Here is a 22,840-nt window from a genome sequence, read left to right as displayed (position 1 = left end):
TAACTAGAGTCGTTCAAGGGAATTCGGGACATGGGTGACTAGTTAACGTTAGCTTGGCTCTCTCTGTGTTTCGTGCCGTGGGAGGAGGGGTTGGTTCATTGGCAGAGAGCAATGGCTAGCTAGAATGCTAACTATTCTAGCTAACTAACTGGCTGAAAAAGTTGACGAAGTACTCACTCAAACTGTCAAAACTAACCCCAAACTTTACACAACGTTAGACACGGACACAAATGATCTGTTTGGCGTGTTAACACACTGGTGGTTTGTTGTAACCGAGTATTGGTGCTAAACCGTGTTATTGGAGGCTGGCATGCTAGCTGGCTATGGCGTCATAGGATTCGGTGCCCTGGACGGTTTTCACGGAAGAATACCGTACCAAGTTAGCTAGCTGAATAAACTAAGTTAGAGTCTATTCCTAGAAAACATTGAACCGCTATAGTTTACAACAATTATAATTTCTAAAGTGGAAGTTGGGAGAGTTATATTTGAGTGTTTCAGTGAAACGTAAGTGAAGGAGGCCCCGTTCTCTCGCTTTCCCAGATGTTTAGTTCATTTCATTCCGATCTCCTTTGCATTATTGTAGCCTTTTTCTGTAGCCTGTCAACTATGTGTCTGTCTATCCCTGTTCTCTCCTCTCTGCACAGGCCAAACAAACGCTTCACACCGCATGGCTGCTGCCACTCTAATCTGGTGGTCCCTGCGCGCACGACCCATGTGGAGTTCCAGGTCTCCGGCAGCCTCTGGAACTGCCGTTCTGCGGCCAACAAGGCAGAGTTCATCTCAGCCTATGCTACCCTCCAGTCCCTCGACTTCTTGCCGCTGACGGAAACATGGATTACCAAAGAAAACACTGCTACTCCTACTACTATTTCCTCGTCTGACCATGTGTTCTCGCATACCCCGAGAGCATCTGGTCAGCGCGGCGGTGGCACATGTAAATGTAAACAGAGTGAAGAGAGAGGGAGAGGAAAAAGTCGAACCAGGTGGAAAATGAAGAACCAGAAGGGAAATAACTTCAACCATTATATACTGAACAAAAATATGCAACCAGTGGTGGAAAAAGTACCCAATTGTCATACTTGAGTAAAAGTAAAGATACCTTAATAGAAAATGACTCAAGTAAAAGTGAAAGTCACCCAGGAAAATACTGCTTGAGTAAAAGTCTAAAAGTATTTGGTTTTAAATATACTTAAAATGCAACGAGTACTTTTGGGTGTCAGGGAAAATGTATGGAGTAAAAAGTACACAATTTTCTTTAGGAATGTAGTGAAGTAAAAGTAAAAGATGTCAAAAATATAAATAGTAAAGTAAAGTACAGATACCCCAAAAAACTACTTAAGTAGTTCTTTAAAGTATTATTACTTAAGTACTTTACACCACTGCATGCAACAATTTCAAAGATTTTACTGAGTTACAGTTCATATAAGGAAATCAGTCAATTTAAATAAATTAGGCCCTAATCTATGGATTTCACATGACTGGGAAAACAGATATGTATCTGTTGGTCACAGATACCTTTAAAAAAAGGTTGCGGCGTGGATCAGAAAATCAGTCAGTATCTAGTGTGACCACCATTTGCCTCATGCAGTGCGACATCTCCTTTGCATAGAGGTGATCAGGCTGTTGATTGTGGCCTGTGGAATTTTGTCCCACTCCTGCTGTACAAATTTGTGCACAACATTTGCGAGAAATAATGTTTTTGTGCATATGGAACATTTCTGGGATCTTTTATTTCTGCTCATGAAACATGTTGCATTTATATTTTTGTTCAGTGTAGATGTGGCAGAGACAGGAGCACAGATGAATGCATGTCAATGTCCACCGAATCGGCTACCGTGGGCAGATAGAACGCTGAAAAGTGTCCCCGCAGATCGTGCTCAAAGTGTCCCCGCAGATCATCCATTTGAAATCAGCTCACTATTGCACACTCATTTACTGCAGACTCATCTTACTGAATTTCCACTTTGATATTGGAAATTTAATCAAAGCCTATTGGATGATAACTTGTTTTTAACTAGGACAGAGGAATTTATAACTTAATTTTTCTGACATAACATAGGTACAGCAAATCCCCTTATTGCATGGGACACATTTAAATGTGCCTTTAGAGGCCATACTCATCTCGAAAACAAAAGCAATTATAAAGATCCAGTCCATTTAAATTGGAGGCCCCTTACACTTCAGTGTTGCGATGCAAAAATTCTAGCAAAATGTAGGACAGAGGAATTTATAACTTAATTTTTCGAACATAGGTACAGCAAATCCACTTATTGTATGGGACACATTTAAATGTGCCTTTAGAGGCCATACTCATCTCGAAAACAAAAGCAATTTAGTCCATACTAACAAAGGAAATAGAAGGTCTAACAGAACAGATAGGTAGCAATAAAAACTGCAACATAGAGGCTCAGAATAAATTAGAGGAAAAACCAAAATAAATGGTGGAACTTATTCATGAAAGATCAAGTGTAATATGTTATAAAAATAAAGCAAACTGGATGGAATATGGGGAAAAATGCACCAAATAATTTTTTTGTCTTCAACATAGAAATAATACCAAAAAGAATTTACTGAAATTGGTTACAAATGACAGAGTCACCCATGATTCACCAAAATATATTTTGAAGGAGGAAGCAAAATACTTTAAGCATATGTTTTCGTTTCAGTCACCGCCATCTCCTCTAACTGAAACTAATTGTATGGATTTTTACAGAGGAGGATGCAACTAAAGACTTTAAGTCCGGGAAAACTCCAGGGTTGGATGGCATACCAGTTGAGGTATACAAATCCTTTTTTGATATACTCAGAGGACCGTTATTAGCACGTTTCAACCACTCCTACGTAAATGGTAGATTATCATACACTCAAGAAGCAGGTCTGATTTCAATATTACTGAAACAGGATACAAGTGGGAAATATAAAGATCCAGTCCATTTAAATTGGAGGCCCCTTACACTTCAGTGTTGCGATGCAAAAATTCTAGCAAAATGTATAGCGCATAGAATTAAAAAGGTATTGTCGGACATTATTCATACTAATCAGACAGGTTTTTTTACATGGACGATACATTGGAGATAATATAAGGCAAGTACTGGAAACAATATAACACTATGACAAATCTGGGAAACCAGGCCTGACTTTGAAAAGGCTTTTGATAAAGTACGACTGGAGTTTATATATAAATGCCTGGAGCATTTCAATTTTGGAGAATCTCTTATAAAATGGGTTAAAATCATGTATAGTAAACCCTAGGTGTAAAATAGTAAATAATGGCTATTTCTCAGATAGTTTTACAATGTCAAGAGGAGTAAAACAAGGTTGTCCATTATCGGCATATCTATTTATTATGGCCATCGAAATGTTAGCTATTAAAATCAGATCCAACAATAATATCAAGGGATTAGAAATCCAGGGCTTAAAAACAAAGGTGTCATTATACGCTGATGATTCATGTTTTCTTTTAAATCCACAACTTGAATCCCTCCACAACCTCATAGAGGATCTAGATACATGTTCTAACCTCTCTGGATTACAACTAAATTATGATAAATGTACTATATTACGTATTGGATCACTAAAAAATAAAAAATTTACATTACCATGTAGTTTACCAATAAAATGGTCTGATGGTGATGTGGATATACTCGGAATACATATCCCAAAATAAATAAACGATCTCACTCCAATACATTTGAATAGAAAGTTAGCAAAAATAGATCTTGCTACCATGGGAAGGTAAATACCTGTCTATTTGTGGAAAAATCACCCTGATTAACTTTATAGTGTTATCCAAGTTTACTTATTTGCTTATGGTCTTGCCTACGCCTAGTGAACAGTTTTCTAAATAATATGAAAAAAACATATGGAAATGTCTGCTCTACCCAAAATTACAACCAAATAACTGCAGCGTTACCACAAAAATGGAAGAGGAAAGTGGAAGGGGGAAAAAGTAAGGAATGTATCTGTCGGCCCTGCATTAAAGACCATAATTGTTTAAAGAAAATTGTGATAATTTAAGGACCAAAGGATTGACAGCCGTCCCATATAGATTGCAAAATATTTGGGAAGAGATTTTTGATGTACCGATTCCATGGCAAATGGTTTATGAATTGATACGCAAAACGACGCCGGATTCAAAACTTAGAATTTTTCAATTAAAATTATTATACAAAATTCTTGCTACCAATAGAATGTTATTTATATGGGAGATACAATCTTCCCAGCTCTGCGAAGAGATATAATCATTAGATCATTTGTTTTGGTACTGTCCATTTCTAGCTTGTTTTTGGTCACAGGATGGCTGAAGGATTGCAATATTTACCTGGAGCTAACCCTGCAGATAGCACTAATGGGTGATCTGAAAAGTCAATCGATCAATAATACAGTGGCTTGCGAAAGTATTCACCCCCCTTGGCATTTTTCCTATTTTGTTGCCTTAAAACCTGGAATTAAAATTGAATTTTGGGTGGTTTGTATCATTTGATTTACACAACATGCCTACCACTTTGAAGATGCAAATGATTTTTTTATTTAAACAAACAAGAAATAAGACAAAAAAACTGAAAACTTGAGCGTGCATAACTATTCACCCCCCAGTCAATACTTTGTAGAGCCACTTTTTGCAGCAATTACAGCTGCAAGTCTCTTGGGGTATGTCTCTATAAGCTTGGCACATCTAGCCATTGGGATTTTTTCCCATTCTTCAAGGCAAAACTGCTCCAGCTCCTTCAAGTTGGATGGGTTCTGCTGGTGTACAGCAATCTTTAAGTCAAACCACAGATTCTCAATTGGATTGAGGTCTAGGCTTTGACTAGGCCATTCCAAGACATTTAAATGTTTCCCCTTAAACCACTCAAGTGTTGCTTTAGCAGTATGCTTAGGGTCATTGTCCTGCTGGAAGGTGAACCTCCGTCCCAGTCTCAAATCTCTGGAAGACAAACAGGTTTCCCTCAAGAATTTCACTGTATTTAGCCCCATCCATCATTCCTTCAATTCTGACCAGTTTCCCAGTCCCTGCCGATGAAAAACATCCCCACAGCATGATGCTGCCACCACCATGCTTCACTGTGGGGATGGTGTTCTCGGGGTGATGAGCGGTGTTGGGTTTGCACCAGATATAGCGTTTTCCTTGATGGCCAAAAAGCTCAATTTTAGTCTCATCTGACCAGAGTACCTTCTTCCATATGTTTGGGGAGTCTCCCACATGCCTTTTGGTGAACACCAAACGTGTTTGCTTATTTTTTTTTTTAAAGCATTGGCTTTTTTCTGGCCACTCTTCCATAAAGCCCAGCTCTGTGGAGTGTACGGCTTAAAGGGGACCTATGGACAGATACTCCAATCTCTGCTGTGGAGCTTAGCAGCTCCTTCAGGGTTATCTTTGGTCTCTTTGTTGCCTCTCTGATTAATGCCCTCCTTGCCTGGTCCTTGAGTTTTGGTGGGCGGCCCTCTCTTGGCAGGTTTGTTGTGATGCCATATTCTTTCCATTTTTAATAATGGATTTAATGGTGCTCCGTGGGATGTTCAAAGTTTCAGATATTTTTTTATAAGCCAACCCTGATCTGTACTTCTCCACAACTTTGTCCCTGACCTGTTTGGAGAGCTCCTTGGTCTTCATGGTGCCGCTTGCTTGGTGGTGCCCCTTGCTTAGTGGTGTTGCAGACCCTGGGGCCTTTCAGAACAGGTGTATATATACTGAGATCATGTGACAGATGATGAGACATTTAGATTGCACACAGGTGGACTTTATTTAACTAATTATGTGACTTCTGAAGGTAATTGGTTGCACCAGATCTTATTTAGGGGCTTCATAGCAAAGGGGGTGAATACATATGCATGCACCACTTTTCCGTTATTTATTTTGTATAATTTTTTTAAACAAGTTATTTTTTTCATTTCACTTCACCAATTTGGACTATTTTGTGTATGTCCATTACATTAAATCCAAATAAAAATCAATTTAAATTACAGGTTGTAATGCAACAAAATAGGAAAAATGCCAAGGGGGATGAATACTTTTGAAAGGCACTGTCTAATAATACTTTTAGCAAAAATGTTTATTTTCAATTTAAAATCTGTAGAAAAAATGAGAATAGAGGGTTCAGAACTTTTGTGAAACATCACAGTACAGTTGAAAAATATATGGCAAATAAAAATCCAATATGGATGGTGTTAAGAGATAGATGGGAGGGGTTGAATGGAGCTGAAGGTTGGGACTAATAACTAATGACTAATAACAACAAAATAACTAATGTAAAACATACTGTGTCCATAGTAAGTATATAGGTTATATGTTGAGAACTTTTGTGAAAAAGCACAGTTTGAAAGATATGGCATACAGAAGCAAACCAGATGGACGTCATGAAAGTGATCGGAGCGGTTCAGGGTAGAGGAAGTTAAGGAGTAAAAACAAACAAAATAGAATTATTGTAAAATTGACTGTGTCCATAAATTTATATAGTATGTATAAGCTGGAAGTAGAGACCTAAGTGTTGTTGTTCACTAGTTTACTCCAATTAGGGGAGGGGTGGTGGGGTTGGAAAGTAATAAAGGAAAATATATTTAAAAAAAGATATGTATATGTATGTATATGTATTTATATGTATATATGTGTATATGTATGTATGTATATGAGTGTATATACACTACCGTTGAAAAGTTTGGGGTCTCTTAGAAATTTCCTTGTTTTCGAAAGAAAAGCAATTTTTTTGTCCATTAAAATAACATCAAATTGATCAGAAATACAGTGTAGACATTGTTAATGTTGTAAATGGCTATTGTAGCTGGAAACTCCAGATTTTTAATGGAATATCTACATAGGCGTACAGAGGCCCATTATCAGAAACCATCAGTCCTGTGTTCCAATGGCACGTTGTGTTTGCTAATCCAAGTTTATCATTTTAAAAGGCTAATTGATCATTAGAAAACCCTTTTTGCAATTATGTTAGTACAGCTGAAAACTGTTGTGCTGATTAAAGAAGCAATAAAACTGGCCTTCTTGAGACTAGTTGAGAATCTGGAGCATCAGCAATTGTGGGTTCGTTTACAGGCTCAAAATGGCCAGAAACAACAAACTCGTCAGTCTATTCTTGTTCTGAGAAATGAATTTTATTCCATGCGAGAAATTGCCAAGAAACTGAAAATCTCGTACAACGCTGTGTACTACTCCCTTCACAGAACAGCGCAAACTATAGAAAGAGAAAGAGGAGTGGGAGGCCCAGGTGCACAACTGAGCAAGAGGACAAATACATTAGAGTGTCTAGTTTGAGAAACAGGCGCCTCACAGGTCCTCAACTGGCTGCTTCATTAAATAGTACCCGCAAAACACCAGTCTCAACGTCAACAGTGAAGAGGCGACTCCGGGATGCTGACCATCTAGGCAGAGTTGCAAAGAAAAAGCCATATCTCAAACTGGCCAATAAAAAGAAAATATTAAGATGGGCAGTCTGAGATATGGCTTTTTCTTTGCAACTGGGGCTGCTAGAGGGGAGTGTTGACAGCAGCAGAGAGAACACAACACAGGACGGATGTAAATTGAAGGTTACATATCGCCCGTGTCAACCGAGCAATGTTTTGGCGCATCAATATCAAAGGCGATAGAGAGATATTAATCATATTTTGTTTCTTGATCATTGTAATTTGTGCAATAGTTTCAGATATCAACAGCTTTTGCAAACCAGAAGTAATGTCTTATCACAGGTGCATAGGAGAATCAAAAACTGAAGAAGAATGATTGAAGGGACTCCTACACACTGTGTACTAACCATTTATTAGAACAACTATTTGGTCACAACTGTCACAACTTTTACAGGGCCATTTTTTCTATTCCTGAATGGTCTTTCTATTCGCACACATCTTTTTGATATACACATTGTTGAAATAGTCATTCTGTCTTTGGACTTTGTTTATTTACATATACTACTGCATCTAATCTTTGGATATTCATGTCTGATCTTTTAGCAAAGAAATGTTGGCAGATTTTTTTTTATCTCCCTTGAAGAATAAATACAATGTTTGGTAGATGGCATTGTTTGTTCTTGGTTTAAGTTAGGTTTTCACTGTTTGTCAGTTCAAAATTAGACCAATGAATCAAACAGTGAAAACCTAACTTAAACCAAGAACAAACAGTCCCATTTCCACTCTTTCTAATGATCTACCAAACATTGTATTTATTTATCAAGGGAGATAAAAAAAAATCTGCCAACATTTCTTTAATAAAAGGACACAAAATCAGGAGCAGCATCTAAATATTTTAAATATAGCAACTTGAGATCCATTGTATATCCACTCTTCTCTCTGGTAGTTTTCCTGATTGCGGTGGTACATATAGGGATGTGGTAGTACATATAGGGACGAGGTGGTACATCTAGGGGCGTGGTGGTACATCCAGGGGCACGGTGATACATCTACGGACGCGGTGGTACATCCAGGGGCGCGGTGGTACATCTAGGGGCGCGTGGTACATTTAGGGGCGAGGTGGTACATCTAGGGACATGGTGGTACATCCAGGGGCGCAGTGGTACGGCCTCGGGGACGGCCAGGAGGACACGGAGCAGGGCGAGTCGGATGACTCCGGTGGAAGTCCCTCAACATGGAGGGATCTAGGTACATCTAGGGATGTGGTGGTACATCTAGGGGCGCGGTGGTACACCCAGAGGCGCAGTGGTGCATCTAGGGACGCGGTGGTACTTCCAGGGGCGCGGTGGTACATCTAGGGGCGAGGTGGTACATCTAGGGACGCGGTGGTACATCTAGGGGCGCGGTGGTACATCCAGGGGCGCGGTGGTACATCTAGGGACACGGTGGTACATCTAGCGGCGCGGTGGTACATATAGGGACACGGTGGTACATATAGGGACAAGGTGGTACATATAGGAATGCTAAAAAATAAAGGCCGTACTTGAGTATGTGCCTCTGTCGGTTGGTGGAAATCCCCATTGACTGAGGATGAGGGGTCACCATTATGTAGTTGTGTAGAATTATGTGTAGAAATCAATCTGACTCCATTATTATGTGAATAAAGGCAACTGGAGGATCTAGTCAAGGTAGCGAGCCTTACATCACCTCTCAGTATGACTATAATGAACATGTGTCTAACTTGCACCGTTATGCAATTATTAAGAGGCTGGATACATTTACATTTACATTTTACATTTTAGTCATTTAGCAGACGCTCTTATCCAGAGCGACTTACAGGAGCAATTAGGGTTAAGTGCCTTGCTCAAGGGCACATTTACGTCATTTAGCAGACGCTCTTATCCAGAGCGACTACAAATTGGTGCATTCACCCTATAGCCAGTGGGATAACCACTTTACAATTATACTTTTTTTTTTGGGGGGGGGGGTAGAAGGATTACTTTATCCTATCCCAGGTGTTCCTTAAAGAGGTGGGGTTTCAAATGTCTCCGGAAGGTGGTGAGTGACTCCGCTGTCCTGGCGTCGTGAGGGAGCTTGTTCCACCATTGGGGTGCCAGAGCAGCGAACAGCTTTGACTGGGCTGAGCGGGAACTATGCTTCCGCAGAGGAAGGGGAGCCAGCAGGCCAGAGGTGGATGAACGCAATGCCCTCGCCTGGGTGTAGGGACTGATCAGAGCCTGAAGGTACGGAGGTGCCGTTCCCCTCACTGCTCCATAGGCAAGCACCATGGTCTTGTAACGGATGCGAGCTTCTGGCAACCAATGTTCTAGCATTCATTTATTGAGTCAAGTAGATCAGGGATGTCAAGGTGTGTCAAGGTGTGTCAGAGCGACGTGTATGCTATGAGCGAAGTCAAGCGCAGGACACCGAGCTACTGGCAGACGAACTTTACTTGCACAGTAATCAAAATTACAAACAAAACCTCCAAACAGGGAGGAACAAAATACGCATACACCCGAACACTGCCGACCTCACGGAAAACAATCACACACAAAAACCAATGAGAGACAGGGGTTTATAAAGGGAATACAATGTAACATAATGGGAAACAGGTGAAAACAATCAAGACAAACTAGACAAACACCGAAACATCGATCGGTGGCAGCTAGTACTCCGGGGACGACGAACGCCGAAGCCTGCCCGAGCAAGGAGGAGGAGCAGCCTCGGCTGATTCCGTGACAAGGTGGAACCCAAGCAACAAGACCTACTAAATGATGAACGTATAGTCAATCAAAGAATGACTTCGTAAAACGGGGAATGCATTTACTCAATTCAACTAACAGGTAGTCACCAAATAATTGACACTCAAATAATTCCAGCGTACATTAAATACATGATACATTACAGAATACACAGAGTAAATGACTATCAACTAACTAAGACTTAACGTGGTTACACGTGTCTTCAGTTCAGAATAATCTCTAAGAGAAAAAGCTGTGTGTGTCTGATACACACAGGAGCTTGGAAGAAAGATCTCAAAGTATGAGCGAATTCACTGCCCTTTTAACCAAATTCCAGTGGGAACGCACCCCCAACCTGAATTAACATTTCTTTGCACTTTGCTAGTGAGAACAAAAGGCTGGAACAACACACCCAGATTCTAATCTAATCAACTCAATTTGAATGTTATGACCAGACAACAGGAATGTGCCTGATAACCAGTCAACCCGGTCACTTTAAAATTACATAATCCAGATAACATACAATGCAATAAAACATATAAAAATATTCAGCTCTTTATGAACTCTTGAAACAAACCAAACATGACAGTTTAATTCACAGTAACATTAATTTAGTCGATTCATGTTTTCATCTGTCTTCACACCTCCAACGGTGTCTGTGCTCCCAGGACTTCCATGGGAACGTCTCACCCCGGAGATTTTCACAGCAAAGGTGTGACTCTCTGAGATGCAAATATATAGCCATCCATCCAAACAATGTATTGAATCCTCATGCTTGGTCTCGGCACCTGCAAATCGCTAGTCGCGAGTATCACCTCTCAAGTTATTTTAATGTCACTGTCAAAGGCCTAGCCATTTTGGTTTTCGACTTCACTGAAACCCTAAGAGTAAGCTCTTCAAACAAACATAGTTTGGAGAAACTCTGAGGAATTCCGTACACTCATCTGAAAGCCAATGTGATTTAATTTGTATCCTCAAGTGTACTAAATCCTTGATAAATGTTACAAGCATACCTAAGAAGAACTCTAGGAACTCTGGTTAATTTAGTGTATTTGGAAGTCATACAAATACTACTGTTTCAGTTTGCTCAATGTGGTATTTAATCTGGAATTAGAGCTCAGGGCTACAGAGCTTTGGGGAATTTACCCAAGAAAAAACACTTAAAGTGGAGCAGTTTTATCTTTTACAACTGGATATGGTAAATATAATACCTGACTCCAAATCAAATATGTGGCCATTTCAGAGCATAATTGTAGGGCTATTATAGAGGTATTTTGCCAATTTCAACATAATTCTGGAATTATGATGTTGTTCCAGTTTATTTATATTGCTGGAATTAAATGGGTGTTCTTTGGCTGCTTCTCTGCTGGGTATCTGGATGTTGAACGCAACTCAATTCTTCCCTGCTTCTTTCCTGAAAGGATTGTAATGTCCCTACACCCAAAACGAGGGCATTGCGTTCATCCACCTCTGGCCTGCTGGCCCCCCTACCTCTGCGGAAGCACAGTTCCCGCTCAGCCCAGTCAAAACTGTTCGCTGCTCTGGCACCCCAATGGTGGAACAAGCTCCCTCACGACGCCAGGACAGCGGAGTCACTCACCACCTTCCGGAGACACTTGAAAACCCACCTCTTTAAGGAATACCTGGGATAAGATAAAGTCATCCTTCTACCCCCCCTACCCCACTCCCTTACCCCACCCCCCAAAAAAAACATATTGTAAAGTGGTTATCCCACTGGCTATAAGGTGAATGCACCAATTTGTAAGTCGCTCTGGATAAGAGCGTCTGCTAAATGACGTAAATGTAAATGTAAATGTAAATGTAATGACCCACTTTTATCCTTGATCCCCAGCGACTCTCCACCGCTTGCCACATTTGACCACCTTGCTGTGGTCTACTACCGTCCCCCTTTTTTCAGCTCCAACGCATATATGACTAATCGCACCAGCGATTTTAAACAACTTGAGCCCTCTCTGGCAATAAATCACCTTGATATGAGCTATTGTGCCCTTAATAATGATATGTTCAGGTGGGGGGAGAACGAGGGAGCTTTGGGAGCAATTCCATCTCTTCCTGGTCAGCCCACTATTGTGAGGCAAACTCAGCGACTGGGACACATTGTTGTCTGAAGCATTGTTTGTTGTTATGATAAAAAACGACCGTGTTTTTTTACACTGCATTGCAGTCAAGGGATGATTGTCTTTCCTTTTATCTTGGGGTGCAGTTGTATCTCTTTGTCTCTGTCTAACTCGGCACTGCGGGAGATGTCTGAAATAATGTGGATTTCTATAAAAATCCTCTCTTCAGACAAGTAATAGAAGCGGAATATCTGAAATGAATCCATAGTTATACTTTGTTAAAGGTGAGGGGGTTGGGGACTTATACTTTTTTAAAGGGGAGGGGGTTGGGGACTTCAGCAGCCCTCTACTACTCCCCTCTTTCACCTTCCTCTTTAATGCTAGTCTATAGGTTAGAATGAGCACATTACCACAGCACCTGTGACCTTTCTCTCCACCTGCAATCTATAACTTCCCATCTCTCTGAGGTCTTTTACACCAACCCTTTCAAAGGCAGGACAAAAGCACTTTTTCAGGACATTATAAATGACAAAGTGCCTCCAAGTTCCACTATAGTCTGCTTCTGTGATTGATATCACTGAGCTGGAACGGGTAACAACCAATGAAAGGTTTTTAAATAAAATGTAAGAAGGTGAAAGACACTAAAGATTCTGCCCCTTTCACTTGGTCTCACCTTCTCTTTCCTCCCTCTCTCTGCCTCTTACTCCTCTCTCTTTCATCCCTCTCTCTGCCTATTTCTCTCTCTCTCCTCCCTCTCTTTGCCTCTTACTCCTCTCTCTCTCATCCCTCTCTCTGCCTCTTACTACTCACTCTCCTCCCTGTCTCTGCCTATTTCTCCTCTCTCTCTCCTCCCTCTCTTTGCCTTTTACTCCTCTCTCTCTCCTACCTCTCTCTGCCCCTTACTCCTCTCTCTCTCTTCCCTTTCTCTGCCTCTTACTCCTCTCGGTCTCCTCCCTCTCTCTGCCTCTTACTACTCTCTCTCCTCCCTCTCTCTGCATCTTACTACTCTCTCTCTCCTCCCTCTCTCTGCCTCTTACTACTCTCTCTCCTCCCTCTCTCTGCCTCGTACTACTCTCTCTTTCATCCCCCTCTCTGCCTCTTACTCATCTCTCTCTCCTCCCTCTCTCTGCCTCTTACTACTTTCTCTTTCATCCCTCTCTCTGCCTCCTACTACTCTCTCTCTCCTCCCTCTCTCTGCATCTTACTACTCTCTCTTTCATCCCTATCGCTGCCTCTTACTCCTCTCTCTCTCATTCCTCTCTCTGCCTCTTACTCCTCTCTCTCTCCTCCCTGTCTCTGCCTCTTACTCCTCTCTCTCTCCTCCCTCTCTCTGCCTCTTACTACTTTCTCTCTCCTCCCTCTGCCTCTTACCCCTATCTCTCTCCTCCCTCTCTCTGCCTCTCACTACTCTCTCTTTCATCCCTCTCTCTGCCTCGTACTCCTCTCTCTCTATATCCTCTCTCTGCCTCTTACTACTCTCTCGCTCATCCCTCTCTCTTTCTCTTACTCCTCTCTCTCTCCTCCCTCTCTCTGCCTCTTACTCCTCTCTCTCTCTGTCTCTTACTCCTCTCTTTCTCCTCCCTCTCTCTGCCTCTTACTCCTCTCTCTCTCCTCCCTCTCTCTGCCTCTTACTCCTCTCTCTCCTCCCTCTCTCTACCTCTCACTACTCTCTCTTTCTTCCCTCTTTCTGCCTCTTACTCCTCTCTCTCTCCTCCCTCTCTGCCTCTTACTACTCTCTCTTTCATCCCTCTCTCTGCCTCTTACTACTCTCTCTCCTCCCTCTCTCTGCCTCTTACTACTTTCTCCTCCCTCTCTCTGCCTCTTACTACTCTCTCTCTCATCCCTCTTTCTGCCTCTTACTCCTCTCTCTCCTCCCTCTCTCTGCCTCTTACTACTGTCTCTCATCCCTCTCTCTGCCTCTTACACCACTCGTTCTCCTTCATCTCTCTGCCTCTTACTCCTCTCTCTCTCCTCCCTCTCTCTGCCTCTTACTTCTTTCTCTCTCCTCCCTCTCTCTGCCTCTTACTCCTCTCTCTCCTCCCTCTCTCTGCCTCTTACTACTCTCTCTCTCCCCCCGCTCTCTGCCTCTTACTACTCTCTCTCTCCTCCCTCTCTCTGCCTCTTACTCCTCTCTATCCTCCCTCTCTGCCTCTTACTACTCTCTCTTTCATCCCTCTCTCTGTCTCTTACTCTTTCTCTCTCCTCCCTCTCTCTGCCTATTACTACTTTCTCTCTCCTCCCTCTCTCTGCCTCTTACTCCTCTCTCTCTCCTCCCTCTCTCTGCCTCTTACTACTTTCTCTTTCATCCCTCTCTCTGTCTCTTACTCCTCTCTCTCCTCCCTCTCTCTGCCTATTACTCCTATTTCTCTCCTCCCTCTCTCTGCCTCTTACTCCACTCTTTCGCCTCCTTCTCTCTGCCTCTTACTTCTTTCTCTCTCCTCCCTCTCTCTGCCTCTTACTACTTTCTCTCTCCTCCCTCTCTCTGCTTCTTACTCCTCTCTCTCTCCTCCCTCTCTCTGCCTCTTACTACTTTCTCTTTCATACCTCTCTCTGCCTATTACTTCTTTCTCTCTCCTCCGTATGTATGCCTCTCACTCCTCTCTCTCCTCCCTCTCTCTGCCTCTTACTCCTCTCTCTCCTCCCTCTCTCTGCCTCTTACTACTCTCTCTTTCTTCCCTCGTTCTGCCTCTTACTCCTCTCTCTCTCCTCCCTCTCTGCCTCTTACTACTCTCTCTTTCATCCCTCTCTCTGCATCTTACTACTCTCTCTCCTTCTCACTCTCTAACTCTTACTACTTTCTCCTCCCTCTCTCTGCCTCTTACTCCTCTCTCTCCTCCCTCTCTCTGCCTCTTACTATTGTCTCTCATCCCTCTCTCTAACTCTTACTCCACTCTTTCTCCTTCATCTCTCTGCCTCTTACTCCTCTCTCTCTCCACTCCCTCTCTCTGCCTATTACTTCTTTCTCTCTCCTCCCTCTCTCTGCCTCTTACTCCTCTCTCTCTCCTCCCTCTCTCTGCCTCTTACTACTCTCTCTCTCCCCCCGCTCTCTGCCTCTTACAACTCTCAATCTCCTCCTTCTCTCTGCCGCTTACTCCTCATTATCCTCCCTCTCTGCCTCTTACTACTCTCTCTTTCATCACTTTCCATGCCTCTTAGTCTTCTCTCTCTCGTCCCTCTCTCTGCCTCTTACTTCTTTCTCTCTCCTCCCTCTGTCTGCCTCTTACTCCTCTCTCTCTTCTCCCTCTCTCTGCCTCTTACTACTCTCTCTCTCCTCCCTGTCTCTGCCTCTTACTCCTCTCTCTCTCCTCCCTCTCTCTGCCTCTTACTCCTCTCTCTCCTCCCTCTCCCTGCCTCTTACTACTCTCTCTTTCTTCCCTCTTTCTGTCTCTTACTCGTCTCTCTCTCCTCCCTCTCTGCCTCTTACTACTCTCTCTTTCATCCCTCTCTCTAACTCTTACTACTCTCTCTCCTCCCTCTCTCTGCCTCTTACTACTTTCTCCTCCCTCTCTCTGCATCTTACTACTCCCTCTCTCATCCCTCTCTCTGCCTATTACTCCTCTCTCTCTCCTCCCTCTCTCTGCCTCTTACTCCTCTCTCTCTCCTCCCTCTCTCTGCCTCTTACTACTCTCTCTCTCCCCCGCTCTCTGCCTCTTACTACTCTCTCTCCTCCCTCTCTCTGCCTCTTACTCCTCTCTATCCTCCCTCTCTGCCTCTTACTACTCTCTCTTTCATCCCTCTCCATGCCTCTTAGTCTTCTCTCTCCTCCCTCTCTCTGCCTCTTACTTCTTTCTCTCTCCTCCCTCTGTCTGCCTCTTACTCCTCTCTCTCTCCTCCCTCTCTCTGCCTCTTACTACTCTCTCTCTCATCCCTCTCTCTGCCTCTTACTCCTCTCTTTCTCCTCCCTCTCTCTGCTTCTTACTCCTCTCTCTCCTCCCTCTCTCTGCCTCTTACTATTGTCTCTCATCCCTCTCTCTGCCTCTTACTCCACTCTTTCTCCTTCATCTCTATGCCTCTTACTCCTCTCTCTCTCCCCCTCTCTCTGCCTCTTACTACTCTCTCTCTCATCCCTCTCTCTGCCTCTTACTCCTCTCTCTTTCCTCCCTCTCTCTGCGTCTTACTCCTCTCTCTCTCCTCCCTCTCTCTGCCTCTTACTACTCTCTCTCCTCCCTCTCTCTGCCTCTTACTACTCTCTCTTTCATCCCTCTCTCTGCCTCTTACTCCTCTCTCTCTCCTCCCTCTCTCTGCCTCTTACTCCTCTCTCTCCTCCCTCTCTCTGCCTCTTACTACTCTCTCTTTCTTCCCTCTCTCTGTCTCTTACTCCTCTCTCTCTCCTCCCTCTCTGCCTCTTACTACTCTCTCTTCATCCCTCTTTCTGCCTCTTACTCCTCTCTCTCCTCCCTCTCTCTGCCTCTTACTACTGTCTCATCCCTCTCTCTGCATCTTACTCCTCCCTCTCTCATCCTTCTCTCTGCCTGTTACTTCTTTCTCTCTCCTCCCTCTCTCTGCCTCTTACTCCTCTCTCTCTCCTCCCTCTCTCTGCCTCTTACTACTCTCTCTCTCCTCCCGCTCTCTGCCTCTTACTACTCTCACTCTCCTCCTTCTCTCTGCCTCTTACTCCTCTCTATCCTCCATCTCTGCCTCTTACTACTCTCTCTTTCATCCCTCTCCATGCCTCTTAGTCTTCTCTCTCCTCCCTCTCTCTGCCTCTTACTTCTTTCGCTCTCCTCCCTCTGTCTGCCTCTTACTCCTCTCTCTCTCCTCCCTCTCTTTGCCTCTTACTACTCTCTCTCTCATCACTCTCTCTCTGCCTCTTACTCCTCTCTTTCTCCTCCCTCTCTCTGCTTCTTACTCCTCTCTCTCCTCCCTCTCTCTGCCTCTTACTATTGTCTCTCATCCCTCTCTCTGCCTCTTACTCCACTCTTTCTCCTTCATCTCTTTGCCTCTTACTCCTCTCTCTCTCCTCCCTCTCTCTGCCTATTACTTCTTTCTCTCTCCTCCCTCTCTCTGCCTCTTACTCCTCTCTCTCTCCTCCCTCTCTCTGCCTCTTACTACTCTCTCTCTCCCCCGCTCTCTGCCTCTTACTACTCTCTCTCTCCTCCTTCTCTCTGCCTCTTACTCCTCTCTATCCTCCCTCTCTGCCTCTTACTACTTTCTCTTTCATCCCTCTCTCTGTCTCTTACTCCTCTCTCTCTTCCCTCTCTCTGCCTCTTACTCCTCTCTTTCGCCTCCCTCTCTCTGCCTCTTACTCCTATTTCTCTCCTCTTTCTCTCTGCCTCTTACTCCTCTCTTTCGCCTCCCTCTCTCTGCCTCTTACTCCTCTCTCTCCTCCGTCTCTCTGCCTCTTACTACTCTCTCTCTCCCCCCGCTCTCTGCCGCTTAATACTCTCCTTCCCCCCGCTCTCTGCCTCTTACTCCTCTCTCTCTCCTCCCTCTCTCTGCCTCTTACTCCTCTCTCTCTCCTCTCTCTCTCTGCCTCTTACTACTCTCTCTCTCCTCCCTCTCTCTGCATCTTACTACTCTCTCCTCCCTCTCACTGCCTCTTACTCCTCTCTCTCTCCTCCCTCTCTCTGCCTTTTACTACTCTCTCTCTTGTCCCTCTCTCTGCCTCTTACTCCTCTCTTTCTCCTCCCTCTCTCTGCCTTTTACTCCTCTCTTTCACCTCCCTCTCTCTGCCTCTTACTCCTCTCTCTCTCCTCCGTCTCTCTGCCTCTTACTACTCTCTCTCTCCCCGCTCTCTGCCTCTTACTACTCTCTCTCCCCCCGCTCTCTGCCTCTTACTCCTCTCTCTCTCCTCCCTCTCTCTGCCTCTTACTACTCTCTCTCTCATCCCTCTCTCTGCCTCTTACTACTCTCTCTCTCATCCCTCTCTCTGCCTCTTACTCCTCTCTTTCTCCTCCCTCTCTCTGCCTCTTACTCCTCTCTCTCCTCCCTCTCTCTGCCTCTTACTTCTCTCTCTCTCCTCTCCCTCTCTCTGCCTCTTACTCCTCTCTCTCCTCCCTCTCTCTGCCTCTTACTACTCTCTCTCTCCCTCCGTTCTCTGCCTCTTACTACTCTTTCTCTCCTCCATCTCTCTGCCTCTTACTCCTCTCTATCCTCCCCTTCTCTGCCTCTTACTACTCTCTCTTTCATCTTTCTCCCTGCCTCTTACTCCTCTCTCTCTCCTCCCTCTCTCTGCCTCTTACTACTTTCTCTTTCATCCCTCTCTCTGTCTCTTACTCCTCTCTCTCCTCCCTCTCTCTGCCTCTTACTCCTATTTCTCTCCTCCCTCTCTCTGCCTCTTACTCCTCTCTTTCACCTCCCTCTCTCTGCCTCTTTCTCTTCTCTCTCTCCTCCGTCTCTCTGCCTCTTACTACTCTCTCTCCTCCCGCTCTCTGCCGCTTACTACTCTCTCTTCCCCCGCACTGTGCGTCTTACTCCTCTCTCTCTCCTCCCTCTCTCTGCCTCTTAATCCGCTCTCTCTCCTCTCTCTCTCTGCCTCTTACTACTCTCTCTCTCTCCTCCCTCTCTCTGCATCTTACTACTCTCTCCTCCCTCACTCTGCCTCTTACTCATCTCTCTCTCCTCCCTCCCTTTGCCTTTTACTACTCTCTCTCTTGTCCCTCTCTCTGCCTCTTACTCCTATCTTTCTCCTCCCTCTCATACTCCTCCTACTCCTCTCTTTCGCTCCCTCTCTGCCTCTTATCCTCTCTCTCTCCTCCGTCTCTCTGCCTCTTACTACTCTCTCTCTCTCTCTCCTCTCTGTCTGCCTCTTATCCTCTCTCTCTCTCTCCCTCTCTCTTCCTCTTACTACTCTCTCTCATCCCTCTCTCTGCCTCTTACTCTCTCTCTCCTCCCTCTCTCTGCCTCTTACTCCTCTCTCTCTCCCCGTCTCTCTGCCTCTTACTACTCTCTCTCTCTCCGCTCTCTGCGCTTACTAATCTCTCTCCCCCTCTCTCTCTCTTACTCCTTTCTCTCTCATCTTCTCTTACTCTTCTCTCTCTCTCCCTCTCTCTGCCTCTTACTACTCTCTCTCTCCCTCTCTCTGCCTCTTACTCCTCTCTCTCTCCTCCCTCTCTCTGCCTCTTACTCCTCTCTCTCGCCCCCTCTCTCTGCCTCTTACTCCTCTCTCTCTCCTCCCTCTCTCTGCCTCTTACTACTCTCTCTCTCCCCCCGCTCTCTGCCGCTTACTACTCTCTCTCCCCCCGCTCTCTCCCTCTTACTACTCTATCTCACCCTGCTCTCTGCCTCTTACTCCTCTCTCTCTCCTCCCTCTCTCTGCCTCTTACTCCTCTCTCTCTCTCTTACTACTCTCTCTCCTCCCTCTCTCTGCCTCTTACTACTCTCTCCTCCCTCTCTCTGCCTCTTACTCCTCTCTCTCTCCTCCCTCTCTCTGCCTTTTACTACTCTCTCTCTTGTCCCTCTCTCTGCCTCTTACTCCTCTCTTTATCCTCCCTCTCCATGCCTCTTACTCTTCTCTCTCTCCTCCCTCTTTCTCTGCCTCTTACTTCTTTCTCTCTCCTCCCTCTGTCTGCCTCTTACTCCTCTCTCTCCTCCCTCTCTCTGCCTCTTACTACTCTCTCTCCTCCATCTCTCTGCCTCTTACTCCTCTCTATCCTCCCTCTCTCTGCCTCTTACTACTCTCTCTTTCATCTATCTCTGTCTCTTACTCCTCTCTCTCTCCTCCCTCTCTCTGCCTCTTACTACTTTCTCTCTCATCCCTCTCTCTGTCTCTTACTCCTCTCTCTCCTCCCTCTCTCTGCCTCTTACTCCTATCTCTCTCCTCCCTCTCTCTGCCTCTTACTCCTCTCTTTCGCCTCCCTCTCTCTGCCTCTTACTCCTATTTCTCTCCTCCCTCTCTCTGCCTCTTACTCCTCTCTTTCGCCTCCCTCTCTCTGCCTCTTTCTCCTCTCTCTCTCCTCCCTCTCTCTGCCTCTTACTACTCTCTCTCCTCTCTCTCTTTACTCTCTCTCTCTCCTCCCTCTCTCTGCCTCTTACTACTCTCTCTCTCCTCCCTCTCTCTGCATCTTACTACTCTCTCCTCCCTCATTTTGCCTCTTACTCCTCTCTTTCTCCTCCCTCTCACTGCCTCATACTCCTCTCTTTCGACTCCCTCTCTCTGCCTCTTAATCCGCTCTCTCTCCTCTCTCTCTCTGCCTCTTACTCCTCTATTTCGCCTCCCTCTCTCTTCCTCTTTCTCTTCTCTCTCTCCTCCGTCTCTCTGCCGCTTACTACTCTCTCTTCCCCCGCTCTCTGCCTCTTACTCCTCTCTCTCTCCTCCCTCTCTCTGCCTCTTAATCCTCTCTCTCTCCTCTATCTCTCTGCCTCTTACTACTCTCTCTCTCCTCCCTCTCTCTGCATCTTACTACTCTCTCCTCCCTCACTCTGCCTCTTACTCATCTCTCTCTCCTCCCTCTCTTTGCCTTTTACTACTCTCTCTCTTGTCCCTCTCTCTGCCTCTTACTCCTCTCTCTCTCCTCCCTCTCTCTGCCTCTTACTCCTCTCTTTCTCCTCCCTCTCTCTGCCTCTTACTCCTCTCTCTCTCCTCCCTCTCTCTGCCTCTTACTCCTCTCTCTCTTCTCATTCTCACTACCTCTTACTACTCTCTCTCTCCCCCCGTTCTCTGCCGCTTACTATTCTCTCTCCCCCTGCTCTCTGCCTCTTACTCCTCTCTCTCTCCTCCGTCTCTCTGCCTCTTATTACTCTCTCTCTCCTCCTCTTCTCTCCTCTTACTCCTCTCTCTCCTCCCTCTCTCTGCTCTCTTTACTCTCTCTCTCTCTTCCCTCTCTCTGCCTCTTACTCCTATTTCTCTCCTCCTCTCTCTGCCTCTTATCCTCTCTCTCGTCCCTCCCTCTCTCTGCCTCTTACTCCTCTCTCTCCTCCTCTCTCTGCCTCTTACTCCTCTCTTTCGCCTCCCTCTCTCTGCCTCTTTCTCTTCTCTCTCTACTCCGTCTCTCTGCCTCTTACTACTCTCTCTCCCCCCGCTCTCTGCCTCTTACTACTCTCTCTCTCCCTCCGTTCTCTGCCTCTTACTCCTCTCTCTCTCCTCCGTCTCTCTGCCTCTTATTACTCTCTCTCTCCCCCGCTCTCTGCCGCTTACTACTCTTTCTCCTCCCTCTGTATGCCTCTCACTCCTCTCTCTCTCCTCCCTCTCTGCCTCTTACTCCTATTTCTCTCCTCCCTCTCTCTGCCTCTTACTCCTCTCTTTCACCTCTCTCTCTGCCTCTTACTCCTCTCTCTCTTCTCATCTCTCTACCTCTTACTACTCTCTCTCTCCCCGTTCTCTGCCGCTTACTACTCTCTCTCCCCTGCTCTCTGCCTCTTACTCCTCTCTCTCTCCTCCCTCTCTCTGCCTCTTACTCCTCTCTCTCTCCTCTCTCTCTGCCTCTTACTACTCTCTCTCTCCTCCCTCTCTCTGCATCTTACTACTCTCTCCTCCCTCTCACTGCCTCTTACTTGTCTCTCTCTCATCCCTCTCTCTGCCTTTTACTACTCTCTCTCTTGTCCCTCTCTCTGCCTCTTACTCCTCTCTTTCTCCTCCCTCTCTCTGCCTTTTACTCCTCTCTTTCGCCTCCCTCTCTCTGCCTCTTACTCCTCTCTCTCTCCCCCCGCTCTCTGCCTCTTACTACTCTCTCTCTCCCTCCGTTCTCTGCCTCTTACTCCTCTCTCTCTCCTCCGTCTCTCTGCCTCTTATTACTCTCTCTCTCCCCCCGCTCTCTGCCGCTTACTACTCTTTCTCCTCCCTCTGTATGCCTCTCACTCCTCTCTCTCTCCTCCCTCTCTTCCTCTTACTACTCTCTCTCATCCCTCTCTCTGCCTCTTACTCCTCTCTTTCGCCTCCCTCTCTCTGCCTCTTACTCCTCTCTCTCTCCTCCGTCTCTCTGCCTCTTACTACTCTCTCTCTACCCCGCTCTCTGCCACTTACTACTCTCTCTCCCCCCGCCCTCTGCCTCTTACTCCTTTCTCTCTCCTCACTCTCTCTGCCTCTTACTCCTCTCTCTCTCCTCTCTCTCTCTGCCTCTTACTACTCTCTCTCTCCTCCCTCTCTCTGCATCTTACTACTCTCTCCCCCTCTCTGCCTCTTACTTGTCTCTCTCTCATCCCTCTCTCTTGCTCTCTCTCTTGTCTCTCTCTCTTCTTCTCTCCTCCCTCTCTCTGCCTCTTACTCCTCTCTTTCGCCTCCCTCCCTCTCTCTGCCTCTTACTCCTATTTCTCTCCTCCCTCTCTCTGCCTCTTACTCCTCTCTTTCGCCTCCCTCTCTCTGCCTCTTTCTCTTCTCTCTCTACTCCGTCTCTCTGCCTCTTACTACTCTCTCTCCCCCGCTCTCTGCCTCTTACTACTCTCTCTCTCCCCCCGCTCTCTGCCTCTTACTCCTCTCTCTCTCCTCCCTCTCTCTGCCTCTTATTACTCTCTCTCTCCCCCCTCTCTGCCGCTTACTACTCTTTCTCCTCCCTCTCTCGTGCCTCTCACTCTCTCTCTCTCCTCCCTCTCTCTCCTCTTACTACTCTCTCTCATCCCTCTCTCTGCCTCTTACTCCTCTCTTTCGCCTCCCTCTCTTCCTCTTACTCCTCTCTCTCTCCTCAGTCTCTCTGCCTCTTACTATCTCTCTCTACCCGCTCTCTCCACTTACTACTCTCTCTCCCCCTCCTCTGCCTCTTACTCCTTTCTCTCTCCTCACTCTCTCTGCCTCTA

The 22,840-nt window shown here is 45.5% G+C and overlaps 1 protein-coding gene across 1 annotated transcript in view; it reads right to left on the bottom strand.

Moving 5' to 3' along the window:
* LOC121540256 (tenomodulin) overlaps positions 1 to 8,707 on the bottom strand; it is a 53,367-nt gene extending 44,660 nt beyond the window's left edge. Inside the window, exons 1-2 of the mRNA XM_045206482.1 lie at positions 8,626 to 8,707; positions 8,381 to 8,442 (exon numbers count right to left, since the gene is read on the bottom strand). Of these exons, the coding sequence (XP_045062417.1) occupies positions 8,381 to 8,442; positions 8,626 to 8,707 (144 nt within the window). The remainder of the gene's footprint in view (positions 1 to 8,380; positions 8,443 to 8,625) is intronic.
* Between the last annotated feature and the right edge of the window lie 14,133 nt (positions 8,708 to 22,840).

This window comes from Coregonus clupeaformis, chromosome 3 (genome assembly GCF_020615455.1).
Source record: "Coregonus clupeaformis isolate EN_2021a chromosome 3, ASM2061545v1, whole genome shotgun sequence".
NCBI classification, from domain to species: domain Eukaryota; kingdom Metazoa; phylum Chordata; class Actinopteri; order Salmoniformes; family Salmonidae; genus Coregonus; species Coregonus clupeaformis.
This window is presented reverse-complemented; position numbering and strand designations above follow the sequence as displayed.